The 20,455-nt window shown below is 44.9% G+C and overlaps 1 protein-coding gene across 3 annotated transcripts in view; it reads left to right on the forward strand.

The window, feature by feature from the left end:
• The window catches only part of Dock5 (dedicator of cytokinesis 5), a 179,481-nt gene that overhangs the window by 74,681 nt on the left and 84,345 nt on the right, over positions 1-20,455 (forward strand). For all 3 annotated transcript variants that reach the window (XM_052191114.1, XM_052191113.1, XM_052191115.1), the window contains exons 5-9: positions 580-676; positions 12,598-12,746; positions 15,840-15,975; positions 17,628-17,785; positions 19,364-19,445. In XM_052191114.1, the coding sequence (XP_052047074.1) occupies positions 580-676; positions 12,598-12,746; positions 15,840-15,975; positions 17,628-17,785; positions 19,364-19,445 (622 nt within the window). The remainder of the gene's footprint in view (positions 1-579; positions 677-12,597; positions 12,747-15,839; positions 15,976-17,627; positions 17,786-19,363; positions 19,446-20,455) is intronic.

Raw genomic sequence — 20,455 nt, forward strand, 5'->3', positions numbered from 1 at the left:
CTCTGCATGTCCTTGCTATCTTTCTCATGTGGATTATTGTAGGAGCACGGTGGGGGCGGGGATTTATGTGAGTAAATACAGTTATACCTAAAGTGAGTGAGGATGTTTGTTTGTCTCCATTTGCCATGCTGGGGAGCAGGAGGTGAGAAGAAACCCCCATTTTTTCCAGAGGAGGGCATGGATCAGTCCTCAGGCGACTGGGTGAGGTCATATGCCACTTACCTCTCTACAAAATGAAGCAGCTGCCAGATGGATCCAGGTCATAACACGGCTTGGTCGCTGGCACTTTCAGAGAGAATCAACATGAGGAAGTAGAGTCTGGGCTTCGCCTGTGCCATGCAAAAACTTAAGTTTGTGGATCATGCTGTTTTCCGTTCTTTGGGTATTTTTGCTTCTGTTTACCTGTGTTCAAGTTCTCTTTAGAACTTTAGTATATGCCCCGCCCCCCTCCAGAGGCAGATTGGTTTATTTCAAACCACAACTGCTGTGTTCCTGCATTGGATTGTCAAGAGTATGGTGGTCAGGAAAGGCAGCTCCTGTCGTGTGCAGTAAAGTGTGCATCCTTTTGGTTCCTTGCAGGCAGCATGAGACCGTGATTCCAGGGGAGTTGCCCCTAGTTCAGGAGCTCACGAACACATTACGAGAATGGGCCGTCATCTGGCGCAAGCTCTATGTGGTAAGCTTTCCCTGGGGCTCCCCTGGTGGTGGCCTTGGGTGTCATTTCTGGATACTCAGTCTGATTGTTGGGCTGCAGAGCCATCTTCTGATTGAGTTGAATGAGTCTTCCCTAGATGCTGAAAGCCAGCTGATTCTCATTTCCCCAGAGCTGGGCCACTGATGATGGGATCGTGGAAGGAAGTGAGGGTGATCATTCATTTAGTCTTACTGATAGTGTGACCAAAAGTGACTTATAACTGCCAGTGCTTGCCCAGGCCTTCTTAGATGCCTCAAACCAGGAAATCTCACAACATTGCTCTAAAGAAGATGCAGTTATAACCATTAATTTTCTAGCAGGAAGTTGTGTCCTCTGGACCCACATGATGGAAAGAGAGAACCAACTTCCATATGTTGTCTCTGACCCCCACATATACATTCTGGCATGCATGCCCCGCCCCAAGTGAACACATAAATAGAATTAGGGCAGGGGAGGGGAGGAGGAATCTTAAAAGAGTGGAAATTTAATCTACTTGTAGTATTTAGAGAAGACCTGGGAATGGGTAGTTAGGAAGTCATAAGAATATTAATGTGGAGGCCACGTCATGGTGGAATACAAGTGCTTCGTAGGAAGAAGGAGAGAGACCAGAAGACACATGTACAAACTGTGTGTCTCACCAAGAAAGTCATTGTCACATTAGCTCCTTAGCTTTGCTCTAAAACAGCCAGGAGGCATCTTTTCTTTAAACACACTCACCATGTTAGGCTGAGACTAGGCCTGGGACTCCCAACATTTAGCACCATCAGACTAAAATGGCTATTTTGCCAATGCACAAGATGCTCAAAGTTCATTGCCAGCATGGCAGCCTCTCCTTTGGTCGAGGAAGCTCTTTCCTTAACCGTGAAACCCAAAGACCCTTTTCTAATGTTGTTTCCATGGAGAGCTTGTTGGTGAGCGCTGGTGGGTCTCCAGGCTTCTGTGGGTGACCAGGAAATCATGTGGTGAGCAAAATATATTCTCTGATTAGACATGTGAAAGAGTCCATGAGGCTACACGCTGGAGAGCTGCACCCAGCAACCATTACCTTTTCTTTATGTGGTGAGTCTTACAGTGATATCTCCATTCTTGTTCCTGTGTTCCTTGTTCCAGCATCAGCAGTAAGTTCGGGTATTCCCCGAAGCAGTAAATATTCCAGGATGAGTCATAGCCTTTGCAATCACCAGCCCTTTGTGTGGAAAGCACGCTGTACTTTGGTCTACCCACACTTCAAAGCCTCATTTGTGTCCTTTCTTCTTCGTAATGTGTCTTCTAAACAAACTCACCCTTAATGTTCTCTTCTTGACCTCCTGAACACTTAACTGCTGCATGCATGTTCTGGCCCTTGGGACATGATGCCCGCATTGAAGGTGATCTTTTGATCTCTTCAGACTTGGTTGATGAGAATACTAACTCTGAGCCCCTAAATCACACACTCTGGGAGGGGAAGGATGCAGCTGTCATCCCTGTGGCCACCATTGATCAACTTGTACTTACACTGAGAGCACTCTGGCTCTGGTTAATTGATCGTTGAGTGGTGGATATAGCAGGGTTGATGGGTGAGAAATGGCGAGGGCATGGGTTTGCTCTTTAATGTTCTTTCTGGAGACTGTTGAGTAGAGAAATGAATCAGGGAAGTACAGGCTCAGTGTTCTGCATTGTTTATGTTCTGATGTAATGAAATACCTGGGGGTATGGGTGACTTGTAAAGAAGAGACAGCTCCACACCATAGTCCTGGAAGCTCAAGGGCCTGATGGTAGAAGTGGACTTAACTTCAGTAGTACTGTGTGCACTGTCCAGCAGTAGCAGGAGCTTCTGTGAATGGACTCTCAACATGGCATGACAGGAAAGCAGAGCGTAGAGAAGCTTCTCACTGTCTGCATGAGAACCCTGTCATGATAACTAATGTGGGAGATGCTTCCGGTTCTCCCTTGCCCAGCCCCATTCCTTAGGAGCCCACCACCTCTTAACATCACTGCACTTGAGGCCTGCTATCCAGCACATGACCCCAACTGTATCACAGGCAAGCCATAGACATTCCTAATCTAAAATTCAAGCACCCAAAATGTTAAAAACAAAAAAAATCCAGAGTGTTTTGAGCACATTCATGGTAGCACGTGTGATAGCCCTGATCTCATCTGTGAGGCTTCCTATCTGTATAAAGATCCATCTGTGGCCCTGTTAAATTATCTTGAGGCTGTTGTAGAAAGCAGAGGGTAAAGCATAAACAAATTTCATAGTTAGACTTAAATGCCATTCCTGAGATCTCATTTGGTCTATGTAAATATTTCTTTAAGATAGTGAAAAACCATCTCATCCCAAGCATTTCGACTTTGCGGTTCTCACCCTGTATTGCTTTTGTTATTGTTTGCGCTGTATGTAAAGACAGAATGCAGAAAGGCCTTTGCTCTCTAATAGACAAGGTCATTCATTGCTCCTCTTCCTCACTGTGTCCTCTCTGTATCTCTTCGTCATCAAGACTCATTTTCTAAGGAAAAGAACTAAGATAAGGGGCTAGGAGTGCAGCTCAATGGTAGAGTGCTCGTCCTGGAGTGCCCAGGGTTTTGTACCTAGACAGACAGACAGTCAATCTCACCCCACACACACAGACACACATACAAATGCATACATGCACATACATACATACAACGTACATGCACACACACACACACACACAAATACAGAGGCCTCTACCCATCCCCCAGTAGTTGCAGGGTGATGAACTGATAAGTACTTTTGAGCATTTTCTTTGTGAGCCCCCACCCCCAACTTAGTAGCAAAATTGAGTTTTTAAATACAAAACCTAGTGAATTAATTGATTTTTTTTTAATTCCCTCTCAGAGGACAGCACATTCCTTTTACCTTAGACATCTGAGGAGATAACTTTCAAATGTCTGGTAGCTGTTACTGATTGGCCGGGAAAGGTGTTGCCAGTGGGTGGAGCTTTGTCAGTGTCCGGGCTGAGGCCTGATTGTGCGCTGGATACCTGCTTGTCCACTAAGGAGCAGTCCACACAGAATGAGTTTGTTTTTAATCACCTCCAGCCCTCCATGTCCCTTTCCCAATGCATTACCAATTCACCTCAGGCAGAAATTTCTGATTTTCTTTCTCATGTGAAAGTAGCAAACCTCAAATTCTGTGTTTCATTGGGAAGTATTAAAAGGGAAAGAAACCCTCGAATCTTAATCTCTAGTTCCCAAATCTGTCCTCTCTGATGTACATTTTAGCATTTTGTTTTTGGATTCTGCCCATGTGTTCCTTTATCTCTGTAAACATAAATTTGGGCTCTGCCAGTGTACATTACTATATTAACACACCTGAATCTTTCTTTCCATAGATTAGATTTCTAGTTCTTGATTCTAGCTAGGGATTATACCCAGGCCTCTGTGTACATTAGGCAAGGTCACTACCACCAAATCAGAAATTCCTTTCACAAATTTTGAACAGGCATTCTGCATGACTGTTAACCACCTATAGGGTGCCCTATAAACTCTAAATATGCTTCCTGGTTCTTTTCTTTCTAACTTCATTGTAAATTTACATTTTGAGGCAGTGTTTTCTAGGGGGATAAGTGCCATCAACTAGCCTATTTAAGCCCAGCCATGAAGTTGCTGGATTATTCAAGAAAGAAAAGATGTTTTTCTCCTGGTTTTAGCAATGGTTACAGGGTAAAATCATCAGAAATATGTCACAGTGGGGAGGGAGACTGTCCACACTGAGGAAAGGGGACCCGTCACCCAGAAGGGACAAAGGAGAGTCTGTCTGCCTGTCCCCAAGAGCTTCCCTCATGGTACCTCTTTTCTCCTGAGAGTATTGTTACCGATTTTACTTCAGCTGTCTTTTCTTTTTATTCTAAAGATCTTATTTATTTATTTATCTTATATATATGACGAGTACTCCAGAAGAGGGCATCAGATCCCATTACAGATGGTTGTGAGCCACCATGTGGTTGCTGGGAATTTAACTCGGGACCTTTGGAAGAGCAGTCAGTGCTCTTAACTGCTGAGCCATCTCACCAGCCCTTCAGCTGTCTTTTCTGGTGGGTGTTGACCTTGTGCTATAGAGAGGAAACAAGCTATAGGAGCCAAACACTGGCCTATTAGTTGGGAAAGGGCGTGTCCTCTGCATGCCCCGCCCTACCTAGCTCCAAGATCTTAAGCAAGTCATCCAGAGTCTCCAAACCTGTGGAGGATTTTGACACCTTATAAAAGTGACACAGAGTGCCATTGCCTTTCTGAGTATGCATTTTCATATCCTAGCTTCACAGCACTATGAGAACATGGAATGGAACTGTGGCTATGAAATCGTCCTGCATGTAGATAAGCAGTCAAGGCCCCACCAGAGGAGACCTGTGGTGGTTGATACTGCCCCAGCTGGAAGCAATAGCCACAGTGGATACCCTCCCACTGGACAACCTTGACTCAGAACTGCCCTCTCTCCCAGCTGTGACTGCCAGGAATCCGGGAGCTGCTTTGTGTGCTACACTTATCCAAGGCCGCGCTGCCTTTCTCTCCTGTAATCATCTTGGGCAGAGTGGCCTTGAGCATTTAGGGAGCAAGCTACTGTAGATAGCAAGCCTTCTTGGTTGATGTTCAAGTGCAGGAGGCACAGACACTTCCAGCATGGAGAACACACATTCACAGCAGTTCCCGGGTAATCTTAACCTGCAGAACTACCCCTTGGTCAGAACCAGTCACTGTGCATTTCCATGTCTTGATCAGGGAGGTCACCTGGTAATGGGCCAAGGCAGTAGACACTGGGGCTGGCCGGACCAAGCAGTTCTTAGAGGGCTCCTTCCCTCACTGAATATATATTTTTACAATCAGAAAAATCTACAAACCTAATAATAGCTACGGAACACAAACAACCCTTTAATAGAAACAGGCATAAATTTGGAAGACTGGTATCAGCTCTTTCAGCTTAAGAAAAGTCTTCGATCTCGCGGGTTCTCATCTCCTCCCCTAAAATGAAATTAGATATTGTGTGAGCTTTGAGCGTACACTGCGAGAGTTCACAGAGCTGGCCCATGGGGCTTCGAGAGCACCTGGCACGCTGCCCCAGAGTGCCAAGAATCCTGAGTTTAGAAGGGCATCTCTGTCATACTGTGGCACTTGTCCAAAAAATATTAAAATTTGTCTGCCTGTCAAGTTGCAGCCCTTGCTTCATCTTGCAGTTTGGGACTGAAGGAACAGAGATTATGCCGTGGCTGGCTCCCTTTCAGCTGTGTCATATCTCAGTCCCTCCAGGTAGGTGGAGTTACACTTTCCATCTCTTCTCCTCTGCTGCCTGAGACTTGTGTTCCTAAGAGACAGGACCAGGAATCTCTGGCCTCTTCCCATTCAGTTGCACTTCTCCCCGCTACCATACAATCCCACTCCTATGTGCTTAGACTTAGACATGGCGCATCTGTGTGAGACCTAACTTAACAGTTAGCTATACCCAGTTCGTTTTGGACTCCAGAAAAGTCTCAAGCTTTTGGTCCTCTTGCCTTAGCCTCCTGAATGCTTGAATTGTAGGTATGTACCACCATACCTGACTAGTTATACTTTATTTTTAAAAAAAAGGTTTGCCTTTTATTTTTAAAGGTGTGTGCTTATGTGTATGTGTGGGCATGTGAATGTGGAAGCCTGTGGCGTCCAGAGGCTTTGGTTCACCCAAGCTGGAGTCACCGGGGGTGAGGCTCTTGGCATGGATGTTGGGAGCTGAATCAGGATCTGCAAGAGCTGGGTCGGCTGAGCCTTTAGCTGCCTGGCCTTTACCTTTGAATATAAATAGCTATACATCCCAAGCGTGGGGATAATATTTTCTCAATTGAAAGTCACCTAGCCAGACTGCATTGTGGTAACAGTGCACCAAGTGTTTTTGAATACAGGGTTGTTTGGGAAACCGGAGAAATTTGATTATCATAAGCAAACCTTCCACCATCTTTCTCAGTGAGGCGCAGCCCAGAGCCTCTCCCCACTTCCTGCTCAAAGTCCAGTGAAGTTTCTGTGAGGTAGTTGGCTCTTTCTATAACTTTTGGAGCTGGGGTATATTCCTGCTTCCTGAAGAAAGGGAAGAGCAAGGTGACAAGAGTAGCTAATATGCACCGTGGAATCAGGGAGTTCAATTATTAACATGTATTCCTAAGAAAAACTGATCTTCATTTCAAAGTTGCTCCAAAATAAACCCTTGTACCTGTTGTAGTGTTAGGGGACTGTGGAATAGAGAGGTGGCGGTAGGGATGGTGTGGGGCACACTGAGTCACTCTTCCTGTCACCACATGGCTGGCTCTCCATCCAGGTAGATGAAAGCTACCTCTGAGCAGTCAGTCATGGATGGGCTGCCACAGCCTGCTCTAAAGTACAGTTTAGCTGGCCTCCCTTTGGAAACAGATCTCCTCTTCAGGCAGGACGTGTGATCTCTGAATTACAAGCTCTGCTTCCATATGGCTTTGTCAAGAAACAGGATATGACATGGAGATGCTGGAATGTTTTTCTTAAAAAAAAAAAAAATCAAACCTTTACGAGGCAGGCAAAGCTTTTCCGGGGTGCAAAGAGGAAGTCAGGATGAGTAGGAACCATGGCTGGATCTCCAGGAGTCACTCATTCTGGACCCAGGAAGTTAGCGGCTCCTCGGAAAAGACTTCTGAGATTATTGCGAAGCTCCATCCTCAGGGAGCATTTGTATAATTCTTACTGAGACTGTGCAGAAGAAGGCGAAGAACTGACACTGCCCGAAACAGCCAATCAGGAAGTCGTTTTGTAGGATTAATTGAGTTGAACAGCTCTGTCATAGACTGGAAGATGTCTTTGGGCAGGGATCTTTGCCCAAAGTCACATAGCAAATTAATGATAGAATTAGAAACAGAAGCCAAGTTCCCATAAGTTCTCTTTTTCCTTCTAAATCATAAAATCCCATGATGGAGGAGGGAGAGGTGAGCACAATCTGTATCTTCCTCCTCCTCCTCCTCCTCTCCTTTTTCTCCTTCTCCTTCTCCTTGATCTGAACAGCCTCCAAATGTCTGAAACACTCCCTGGGTCACTTCTATATTCCTGTCACCATGGGAGGCAAAGCTGTCTTTCTTGTGACTTAGTTTTAAATCTCCAGAAATTCTAACAAAGAAGGAAAAAAAAGAGATAAACATCTGGATTACAGACACACCAAGTGAGATACGGGGATATCTATCCTGTCTGGTAGAAAACAGTATCTGGGGTGTGTTCTGTGGGGGTGACTGCTTTTCACTCAAATTCAAACCAAAGTTTAAGCCATCAGATTTGTTCTCAGGTTCCTGCTATACCCTGGGATTGCGTTGACATTTTCAGAGAAGATCAGAGAAGTTATATAATGTTGTGACAATGGCTGATGATGCAGAAAAGACTAACCTGGTAAAGGAAGACTAGAGATAGTAAAGGAGAGGATCTGCAAAGAACAGGCCCCAGCTATGGAGGCTGTAGGAGTCAGAGGTCAGGAAGGAGGGGAGGGCCTGTTAGTCTGCTTTCTGCTCCTAGCAGTAAACACTTGAGCTCCGGTGCTGTACAAAGAGAAAAGGTTTGTTTTGCTCCCAGCTTTGAAAGCCAAATGTTCAGGATCAGATACCTGTATCTGTTCATCCCTGTTGTCCAGTCATATCAAGGAAGATTGCTTCAGGACAGGATTGTCTGCAAGGAGGGTCCCGCACAGGGCGAGGCAGGAGTGATTCAGAGTCCAGGTCCATAGTCTTTCCTAACAGCTCTACCCTCTACCTCAGCCAGAGAGCTGTCTTCTGCAGTGGTCAGCAATTAGTCAAAAAGCTGAGAGTAGGCGGTCATTGAGAGCTCACCCTAAATGAGAGCCATCTATATTATAGTATAGATTGGTATCTATCTATAAGTCTATTTTATCCTGTACTCTTATCTATTCTATATCACACACACACACATACCACATCTCCTACTCCTATTGCCACCAAGGCTCAGGGAACATCATTTTGTTAGGATGGAGAGGAGTGTGTGAAATGCTCTCTTCTGGATGCGCTATGGCCATCGCGTTCATGAACTCACAACAGCTGTGGCTACTCGCCCCAAACCTATACAAGATCAAGCCCACAGCACTGCTCAGCAAGCTGTATTACCTGCCCTAGGTGGGTTTACAAATCACCAAATATCATGAAGGTGGGAAGAGGACTGGGGAAAGGATATGCTTGAGTACTTTATATGTGTATGAAATTACCAAAGAATAGTTTCTTTTTTTTTTTTAATGAATTAGCTTAGTCCAGGAGGCCAACTTTAATCCCACCACTGAGTAGCACCCTCTGTGGTTTAATTACCTCCTCCTGGCCCACTCAGAAAGTCAGCCATAGACATCAAGGCTCTGCAGACCACACCTCCAGCCCAGGACCCCTTGTGGGAAAACAAGCTCTGTGCAAACCACTGAAGAGGGCAATGGGAGAGACCCAGAAGAGTGTAACAGACAGATTCTACTTGGGAGTGCTGGATCCTCCTCTGCCCTTGCATGCTTACCTCCAGAAATGCATGAGGTGTCAGAGGAGTGGGGAGGGGCATCTAGGATGTAGACAGCCCAGCTCGGGGCAGTCAGAACAAAGCCCACCTCCTTGAAGTAAGTGGGGGAGCTCACTTCCTTTGGCCTGTTCCAGCTTGTCTAGTGAGAATGAATTTGGCACAGGGAGCAGGAGAATAATGGCTGGCTTCATCCTTCTTTGGGGGAAGGACTTGTCGAACAAGGCTGATATGGACAGGCAGTAATTAAATTGCCTTGGATAATGTCTGATAGAATTGAGACCAAGAACTTGTGAACATGTACCCCAAACAAAGCACCACCTCATGCCAAGGATTCCCTGGGCCCCTTGAACTCTTTCTGTTTCAGAGTTTGGAAATGAACACCTTAATTATAGCTAGAAGATGCTAAAAAACTAAAGGAGTAAAGGAGGAGACACAGGAAAGAAAAACTTTTTACTGTCTAGCAGTTCTGAAAGAAAGACACAGTCTGTAGATTTAATTCCTCCCCCTTCCCTCAGTTTGTAAGACAGTGGAATGGGAACATTCTATGCAGAATTGAACTGAAAAGGCTGGGGTTTTACCTTGCTGATTAAAGACTCGATCTTTACATATCTCTTTGTGCTTTCCTCTGGCCTGGCTCTGGAGATTACATAGGGATGTAAATGCATTCCTGGTTTGAAACTGGAATTGCCTTTTGAATTGAGAAGATCTGCAGTATAAATAAAGCCCCTTGAGAACACTGAAGAGTGGGTACCTCCTCCTTCTCCTTTGTGCTCTCTTGAACTTTGAGTTGTTTAGAATTTCTATCAGAAGTTACTAATCTTATCCTTGTCTCTCACTGCCACGCCTGTGGGCCCAGGTCTCTTCCCTGTAGACCTAAGCTTTGTTCCCGAATACCTGGGATGTTTTCAGCTCCGTTTTGGTAGATGTTTTTGCCTGGGAATCTGTTCCTGGAATTGCCTAAGACCCACCAGAGGGAAACAGTGGCAGCCTTTAGAACGTAATCTTGCTGGGGCTTCACCCAGCTCCTGTCGTCTCCACTTCTTCTCATCTGTTTGTCTGTCTGTCTGTCTGTCTGTCTGTCTGTCTTCTCTATGTAAAGGAGCCATTCAGGTGGAACCAAGGTTGTAATGGCTTAGACATCTATTGAGCTCTTATAATAGTTGGCACACAACCAGTGAGTGGTAAATGAACTTCAAAGACCTATAACAGTATCATGACTTTTACTTACAAACAAGGAAACACTAGCGTCATAGGACATAAGTAATGAGCTGTACTGTTGTGATCATAAGAAGAGAAAGAGGCTAGAGAATATGTTCTGAGGCGGTGGGGGGGGAGGGGATGCCTCAGAGGGTATCCCTTCTCCCTGAGGGACCAGACACACAACAGTATAGTATAGAATAGAGTTTATTCAGGGCATGGGAGGGGAGTTAAGGGGGTAGTAGAGGCAGAGAAAGTCAGAGAGAGGGAGAGAGAGGGAGAGAGTAGAGAAGCAGAGGCCGGCCATGACCACGTGGAGAGAGGGGGAGGGGAGGAGAGCCCAAGAGGGGGCAAGAAAGAAGCTAAGAGTAAGAGAGGTAGGAGAGGTGAGAGAGAGAGGAGGGGGTGAGCAGCCCCCTTTATAGTAGACCTGGCCTACCTGGCTGTTGCCAGGTAACTGTGGGGTGGAGCTTAGACAGAACCCTAACAGGTACAGTACATGTTTTTATTTGATACATTTCAAATATGGCATACTTTCCCTGACTGCCTAAGGTGGCCTCCTCTACCATGTGTATGTATTGTACTTTTCCTTTGGAGACAGAGTCTCACTGTGTCGTTGAGGCTGGCTTTGAACTCGCAGAGATACTCTTTCCTCCACCTCCCAAGTGCTAGGGTTAAAGGTGTGCACCACTCTATCCAGCTTGCTCAATTTTTTTCTTTGAATTATTTCTTTTTGCCTACTTTTCATGATCTGAGGTTATCTTGTGTGTACAGATATAATGACATAAGCATGGTCTGTAGATAGCTCAGCAGTAAGAGTACTTTTCTAGGCCCCAAGTAATGCTGCCAAGAAAAAGCTATAACACAGTACATGGTAAATACGTCCATATGTGTGTCTGCTTATTGCTGCCCTTCCCTTTTAGAATGCTGGATTCTCCAGGACAAGAACTTTATTTCCAGGTCATTCTCACTGACCGAGGGTTTTTTAGAGTACATAATGACCCAGTCAACCATTTAGAACAGAAATGGTGAGGGCTCAGACATCAAGCATTTGACTCTCAAAATGATTGAGCTACAAATGATAATTTGGTTGTAACTGTGCTTAAGCTGAGTTACTAGTAAAGCCCAGAGTAACAGTTCAGGGTCCATTTGCTAGGGGGAATAGAGATTTAAAAAAAAAAATAAAATTTAAAGCTATATTTTCTGTTATTCCATATCTCTGAATTAGTTATTTCTCCACTTGAAATTCATTCTTCAGTGTCTTTTTCAGACACAGACACAAAAGAGAGAGCTGGCAAGGCCAGTCTTCCAGGGTTCTGAATGCTGGTGTGGGTTATAAATTCCAATCAACAGAGGGCACGGCAGACTCACAGACTAAGTCTTCTCAGTTGAGACTGCAGTCAAAATTAGGCACCTGGTAGGGCTAGGGAGATGGTGCAGTGGATAAAGTGCCTGCCATGCAAGCAGGGGACCTGATTTCAGGTTGCAATCCCCCACCTAAAAGCTGACATGATGGCAGACAGCAGAGAAGTGGAGACCGGCAGATCCCTAGGGCTGTTGACCAGCCAGTCTACCGAAATCACTGAGTTCCAGGCTTAGCCAGAGCCTGTCTCAAACAATCAGATGAAAAGCAAGTGAGGAAGACTCCTGATGTTGGCCCCACCTGTGTACACACACATGTGCACATACACCCCACATATGAACATGTACACACAAAAGAGGTGTGAAAGGAGAAGGGCAGTGTGGCTGTGTGGGGAGGAAATCCTGATAGGCTCTGAACACTTGAAGGAATAACCACCACTACACATGAAGGAAGCACAGATTCTGTGATGCACAGTGACCTGAAGTATAGGTGGGAATGTTGCCCAGACAAACAAAAGGACTTACCGTGGACCCTCTTATACCTGTTGAGAATGTCTAAAGGGTTTCAAACAGAGGAAGGGGCATGGTCAGGATGTTAGGACATGTTCATGATTATTCTGTGGGTTTATTATAATTTAGGACCCATCTATAACTCTTTACCCATTTTTAGAGTCATGCTTTGGGACAAATTAGGAATAGCTTAGCAAAACTTATCAACATGAAAATGTGCCTCAAGTGTGCAGCTTACTGTGACCTCATGAGTAAGGAGCTCCCTGTAGATAGAGTGTGCAAAGATAGATGCCGTCTCTCCATCACATCTTTGTGTTTCTTTCTGTCCTTTTTTTTTCTCCTCTTTCCCATTTTAGAACAACAAGGTTACACTATTCCGCCAGCTGCAGCAAATGACATACAGTCTGATCGAGTGGCGCTCCCAGATCCTATCTGGGACACTTCCTAAGGATGAACTTGCAGAGCTGAAGAAGAAGGTCACAGCCAAAATCGATCATGGGAACAGGTAACCCAGGACCATCTTGCACTGAGGATGTGGGGAATGACTGGCTCCTTCACACTAGATAGTATTTACAGAAACTTAAAAAAAAAAAAATCCTTTAAATAGTTTCAAAGGGAGGGTTGAGGAGGTAGACCAGTTGGCAGAATGTTTGCTGATCTTACACAAAGCCCAGCACTGTATAAACTGGTGTGGGAGCTCTGATTCCAGGACTCTACAGATGGAGGCAGGAGGATCAGAAGTTCTGGTTAAGGATGTATGACTTCATTGTAAGTTCAAGGCCAGGCTGGTTGGTATATGAGACACTGTCTAAAAATCAAGACAGAAAATAATGAAGTACTTAGACATTATATGTAATTTACAGGGCACATCCATACAGTACTTATATGTAAGGGTGATTGATGAGGCTCAGTAGCATGCACATCACTTTGGCAATCATCATTTCTTTTTGTTGGGAACATTTAAAATCATCTTTAGTAGATATTTTGACATATGAAGTTAATTTTTGCCAACCATAGTTATGCTACTGTGCAACAGGAAATTAGAGATTATTCTTCCTATATAACTATGTCAGTTAGCTCCTTCCTTTTCTGTACTAGTGACTCTTGGGGAATCCAAGGGAGTTCTTGTGTGTGGCCAAATACTGGATAGAAGAAGCAGCTAAAGGGAAGGATGATTTACTTTGGCTAGTGGTTTCAGAGAATAGAGTTTGTTGTGATGGGGAAGGCACTGCGGAAAAGTTCTTGCCCATGAGATGGTGGCAGGATTCTATGACAGAGCTCCTTTACACAGGAAAGCAGAGTGCTCTAGACTAGAACAAAGGCCCATTCCTATTAGCCCATGTTTATCCGCTAAACTACATCCTGAAACTTTCACAAGCTCTCAGAAACCATGCCACCATCTGACAAAAGTTGAATCACCTGACCATGTGGGGAGTGGTTTCCTGTCTCCAACCTGCCCCCTGCCCCCATGTCTCTGCAACCCCCTAGTCTCACGACAAATCTTAGAGTTGACAAATAGCAATGCTTACTACTTAGTGTCTTTGTGTGTTTGAAAATACACAATTTCATTGAAAAATATCACAGGCCCCTTCTTGGGTTAGGTCCTTTGTTGGTCCTCTGATCCCACTGACTGACACAAGAATAGGGAAAATGGGTTTTCTGCCCAAGCTTCTCCATTGGCAGAGAAGGCTGGAGTGATCAGGCACACGGGGATGGGTCCTTTCAGAGGCCTGAGACTATGTTTTTATTCCAGTGATGGATATTAAATTGATTGCTATCAGATACCATTTTCTTTTTCCCCATCCTCTTGTTACTAGGATCGGGCCCATTATTGGCAGTGGGGATGTTCAGATTCCCTGGTATGGTAAGCTATCCTTCCAGCCAACAAAGGCAGTGGGAAAGCATTAGCGGGAGCACAGGCCCTGGCTCTGGGTCTGACTCTTGAAGTTGAGGTGTGAATCCTATCCCCTCATACCTCTATGATGGTTAATGTTGATGTCTCCTAGACAGGATGTGGGATCCCCGAGGAGATGCACATCTGGGCGCGTCTGTGAGGGGGTGTCTAGGTTAGGTTAAGTGAGGAGAGAAGAGCCACCTTAAATGGGGGGCAGTATCACTCTGTGGAGTCCAGGGCTGAAGAAGACCTAGTTCTAAGTGAAGATTTAATGTGATGGGCTGCCTCAGGCCCTCTACTGTTCTGCCCCTTGAGATGTGAACCAGAGTAAGGCTTTCTTCCCTTAAGTTGCTTTCGTCAGTTGTTTTTTTTTCCCCTGGCCATAACAGCAAGAAAAGTAAATAATCTAGACCCTGGGTGACGGTCACTGCTGCAGGTGCACAGCCTCTCATGCAAGGTCTTGGGACTTTTTGTAAAGCCAGCTGAGGTAGGACGAGGCTCTGTCCTTTTATGATTTCAACATAGTAACATTGTCCTGGAGGTCCCCCAAGGCCTGATATAGCATGTTAATGTCTTTGTATGGCAATCATGTCAGCTTTCCCCACAGCCGCCCTTGGAAGCAGCTCAGGAAACTGAGACTTTGTATCAGTATGTGCCATGACCCAGCTCTGCCAGCATGCTGTCTCTCACAGGTCTGGGTGGCCTGTGGGTCTGGCTGCCCTGGAAAGGAGGCTGCCAGTGTGGATCACTCGTCCAGAGTTGCTGCAGAGCAGGGAGGAAGGAATTGAGGCATGTTGGCTTTCTTCCTGAGGACTCGGCAGCTCTGGTTTATATCTCTTGAGTACTGTTCCCCTGTAGGTACCTTGAATGTAGACTTGAGCTGATAATTTTGTTCCACTAATCTCTGACTTCTTGGAACTTAGCATAGTTCTTCCTACTTCTGTGCTCATTGGGCACAAATGCCTTGGGAGAAGGGTGTGGTTGTCTATGTTCTTGCCATGCAACTCTCAGAACTTTCATTGCCAGTTTTCTTGTACCATTCTCTGTAGTCAGAGCAAACATTTATTGGCACTTACTGTATATGAGGTTCTATAGATACTTTATGGCTGTTATCTCAAGCAAGTTCCTACAGTAACTTTGAAGGGTAGGGAACATGTATACATGGAACGGTCCAGAGTGAGGGATCCAAGAGAGCAGCTGTTGAAGGTAATATATATATATGTTTTATATGTTATATATAACATATATATTACCTTCAGACTATAGTGTGAATGACTGCAGAGCCAGCATAGAGATGGATTATGAGCGGGTAGCCGCCAGAGTTTACTTCCTCCTTTAAGACAGTATTGAGCACAAGTGCCAAGGCAGGCCTTTGAAGGATGGTGCATGACTCTGTGTCTCTATGCCAGACCACAGGAGATGGTCAGGGAATCACTGCAAAGAGGGCTTTGGTCACAATCATTGCCAATTTTCCTGTTCTGGTTGTGGGCCGATTCGTTGGCACAGGCACACAGGTTTGGGTATGTGGCCCCCTAAACTACACAGCATGATTGCTGGGTAGAAAGGAGGTACAGGTTGGAAGGAGGAAATTCCTGGGCTGTGCCCAGCCCCTGCCCTTTTCTCCTGGGTCTCCTGGGCTTTCTGATATAGGTTCATCTATAAAGAGTGGAGGGGAGAGCAACTTACCACCTCCTTTCTCTCCAGAATGCTTGGACTGGATCTTGTCGTGCGAGACGACAACGGAAACATCTTAGATCCGGATGAGACCAGCACTGTCGCCCTCTTCAGGGCCCATGAACTTGCTTCTAAAAGGATAGAGGAAAAGATCCAAGAGGAGAAGGTATGCTTCCTCCAGGGTGCAGGTTGGGCTGCTAGGACTTCATTCTTTGCTTTGGTTTTTAATGCTGAAAACGAGTAACAGACAATGAGAATAGCAGTGCCTAGAAGAATCACATGTGGCCTCATTTTAAAAGTGGGCAGAAAGAATGAGGTCGGTGTGTGTATCCTGCTTTGGAAAGAGAACAAAGCTGTGTGTGTATATCCTGCTTTGGAAAGGGAACAAAGGTGTGTGTGTGTGTGTGTGTGTGTGTGTGTGTGTGTGTGTGTGTGTGTGTGTGTAAAGATGCAGAACTATTTGTGAAAAATAGTAGTTGTATTAAAAAATGCCCACAAAAGGGTATACACACTTCAGTGCTTGCATATATGCAGAGTAACTGGAATGGTTGATAATAAACCAGCTATTAAAATTTTTCTTTGGACCTGAGTTCAGTTCCCAGCACCTACATAATGCTTCACAGCCAATCACAACTCCAGTTCCAAGGGATCTCTGTCTGACCTCAGCAGGTACCAGCCATGCATATGATACATTGACACTCAGTCAAAGCACTCATACATAAAATAGATATAAAAAAAATAAAAATAAAGCAGTCCCTGAGAAAGAGAACTGGATAAAAGGAAGGACTTTTTATATTATAATCCTCTGTCTTTGTTAAAAGTATTGTGATTTCCAAAATAAAACAATTTTTAAATTGTGTTTGGAAAGTTTTGAAAGTAAAGAAAACTTAGAAAGGTAAAGAAAACCAGAAAAAGAAAAAGGGCCAGCATCTTCTGACCTCTCTGCCCCTGTTGTTGATATTTTGATCTCTTTTCTGTTTGGATGTAGAAAGATGTGTCTCTGTTTTTTTAATGCTTTTGCTTTCTGGGGTGCAGTCATGACAATATGTGACAACCACACCCAAGGGTAAGGCTTTCTATGGAACCTTTGTTTCCTGTAGAGTTGGGTAGTGGGTCAAGTGTTTGTTTTTAAGCTTCCTCCAGTGTCCCATCATAGGACACAAAAGCTTCACAGCTCTACTGAAAACTGAGTTATCACCTGAAGACAGCATATGTTTTCTCCATGTGTGTATATGGTTTGCATGCATGTAGTTATGTCTGTTTACATGTGCATGGGACCACATAAATATGTATGTGTGAATGGATGCTGAGGCCAGATGTTGGCATTGGGTGTCGTCCTCTACCACACTCCATTACGTATTGAGATAGGGTCTCTCACTTGAGCCCAGAGCTTCCCAAGGCATCTAGTCTAGTTAGCCAGCGTGTTCCAAGATTCCATCTCTACATCCCATAGGCTGCGATGACAGGTGGGCTCCTATGCCCACCAGGGATTTACATGACTGTTGGGAAGCCAAGCTCTGGTCCTCATTCTCCCACTGCAAGCATTTTATATATCACGCCATCTCTTTAGCCTCCTAGAAAGCATTTATTCAATTATCTGGGTTCCAGGCCCTGAACAGGACCACTTAGGATGTCTGATGATGCTGATGTGTTTGTTGGACTAAGAGATGATTGGTTGTCATCTGTTCAGTTCTCAGCAAGTGTTTCTCCCTGTTGGTGGTAGCTGTCCCTTGTTTGTAGTTGATTTCTTTGCCAACCTTCCTCTACCCCCCACCCCCATTTGCTCAAGTCTTCTCTCCTGTTCCCTGGCCCACCCAGAGCATTTTGCAGAACCTGGACTTGAGAGGTCAGGCAATCTTCAGTACTGTCCACACCTATGGCCTCTATGTGAACTTCAAGAACTTTGTCTGTAACATTGGGGAGGATGCGGAGCTGTTCATAGCCCTGTATGACCCAGACCAGTCCACCTTCATCAGGTAATGGAGACCCTTGTCACCTGTGCTTGGCCTTGCAAAGTACAGTCTTTACCTAGCCCTCTCCCGGAACCCTTCACTGGATTTGAGATGGAGATATAGAGGGTGGGTATAGTCACTTCCAACAGTAGAAAATAAAGTCCTTTGGTCTCTGTAAGCTTTGTACAGGGGCACTGGTACCATGCAGCTTCAGACTACACATCTGTAGGGTTTTAAGAATGGATAAAATAGCTGAGTATGGTGACGCACACCTTTAATTGCAGCACTCAGGAGTCAGAGGCAGGCAGTTCTCTGAGTTCGAGGCCAGCCTGGTCTACATAGTGAATTCGAGAACAGCCAGTTCAAGACAACCCTGTCTTAACGAAGGAAACAAGAATAATAAAAGAGTGAATGAAACTGCTTAGGAGAGAGACAAGGATAAGAATTCAGAAGACTGTATAGGAGGAACGAGAGAGATGAAGAACACAGCGGGGTTTCATGGCTGAGCTGTAGGACACTGTATTGGTGACTGCCCATCATTCTGTGTTTGTCCAAGCTCATGGAGTGTGCCATACCCGCTGTGAACTCTCATGGCAGCTGCAGGCTGTGGGGATGATGATGATGATGATGATGATGATGATGATGATGATGTGCCAAGCGGTTCAGCAGTGGCAGCTGGGTAGTTAGGGGCTGTGTGTTTGAGAACTCTGCTTGCAGCTCAACGCTGAACCAGGAACCGCAAAACTACTCAGGAGAAAAAGTTTACACAAAGTTTCAAGACTATAAGGAAGAGTCAGGGTATGCTTGAGCTCCAGTGTGACTCTTCGTGGAGCAACTTAGGAAGTGGAGGTTAATCTTCAAGAAGGCAGTGGAAGGTACTAGGGCCTAGTATAGCTCAGCTGCTCGCACGCTTGCATAGCCTAGATAGAGCCCCAACATGGCACAAACCAGATGGGTGTTACATGACTGTAACCCCAGCACAAGAAAGGTGGAAGCAGAAGGATCAGCTATAGTTCAGGGCCAGCCTGGGCAACATAAGACCCTTTCTCAAAAAGTAAAAAGTAGTTACTAGGTTATTTGTGTGGTGTGGGCCATGAAGGATGGACTGGGGATAACTTAGCAAATTAAGCTTTTGTAAATATGGCCTCTTGAGACATGGTTTCACTGACAATCTCAGACTGGTCAGTGTACTGTGTAGCCCAGGCTGGCTTTAAATGATGTTGATCAGCCTTCAGAGTGCTAAGATGGCAGTCCAGAGCCACCATGCCTGAGTCTAAAATTAAACTCTCACTTCAGCTAAACCAAAGCTTGTATACAAGAAATTTGAGGTAGGATGAAGACCCCAGACAAAAGTGTCTTATAAAGTCCCATGTCTGGGCCACCGTGAGCAGTGGCTGCCACTGTATAGGATGTTTCCCCATATCAGGGACTCTTTCAAAGACAGAAGCCCCATAGGTATGGTGTGTGTGCTCCCTTAGCACCTGACTTACCATGGGATCCTTCTGTCCCTTTTGACCCTTACAAGTGTGTCTGTGGGCAGCCTCTGTCCCAGATGGCCTCTGATTAAGAGTAATTTCCTTTTTTTTTTTTTTTATCTGCTAGTGAGAACTACCTAATTCGCTGGGGCAGTAACGGGATGCCCAAGGAGATAGAGAAGTTGAACAACCTCCAAGCAGTCTTCACCGTGAGTTCCGCCTTCCTCATAAGAAGTTTCTGCATTCGTTTATTTTCTGTGTCTGTGTATATGCACGTGTATGGGCATGTTGCCGTGGCATGAGGTCAGAAGCCGTTTTGCAGAAGTAGGTTCTTCTTCCACTGAGTAGGACCCAGGGATAGTACTCGGGTCCTCAGTCTTGACAGCAAGTGTCTTCATGTGAAGCCATCTAACTAGCCCAGCCTCACTTTCTGTTTCAACGTTTTCTTACAGTGGATACAGTGATAAATATGTGGGAAACATAAAAGGTAAAAAGGGTAGCCACCATTGTCCTATGAGCAAGTGTAACCCCGTCATTTATTCACTTAGTGAACACATAGTAGGTATCACATACGGATGTGTATACAACTATTCATGAACAGGACAGGGAAAGAAACTGGTGTTCTTGAGCAGCATTTGTGCTGGTGGGAAGACAGCTATAAACAAGGACAACACAAGCAAGTAGAGATGAACAGTATCAGCAGTCCTGAAGTGCTTCCAGGGCCTACCAGGGTATTGTGCAGGGAGGTGTATGCCTTAACTGTATATTTATGTATTCAATTTTTGTTCTCAATTTCATTACAGTTTATCGATTTTATTATAATGAAAATGGTTTTCCCCTCTTATCCTTTATTTTTTTATTTTACTTTTGAGATGAATGCAATGACATTATTTTCCCCTTTTCTTTGTTCACTCCCACATACCTCTCCTTGCTCTCTTTAAAATTCATGACCTCTTCCCCCCCACCCCGCCCCTTAGTTGTTGCTATAGTCATATATGTATATGTGTATATCTAACTTTTTGTATGTATTTGTGTGTAGATGTGTATTTGTTCCTATGGTAACCCAAGTGTCATAGTTCATGTACAGAGGTTAGAGGACAGCCTTGAGTGTTTTCTTATGTCCTCTCCTCCCACATTGTTTTATGACCAGGGTGTCTTTGCTGTTTGTCCTTGCATATACATGGCTATTCTAAAGAATATTACATCACGGCTATTGCAT

The sequence above is a fragment of the Apodemus sylvaticus genome, chromosome 8 (genome assembly GCF_947179515.1).
Source record: "Apodemus sylvaticus chromosome 8, mApoSyl1.1, whole genome shotgun sequence".
NCBI lineage: Eukaryota > Metazoa > Chordata > Mammalia > Rodentia > Muridae > Apodemus > Apodemus sylvaticus.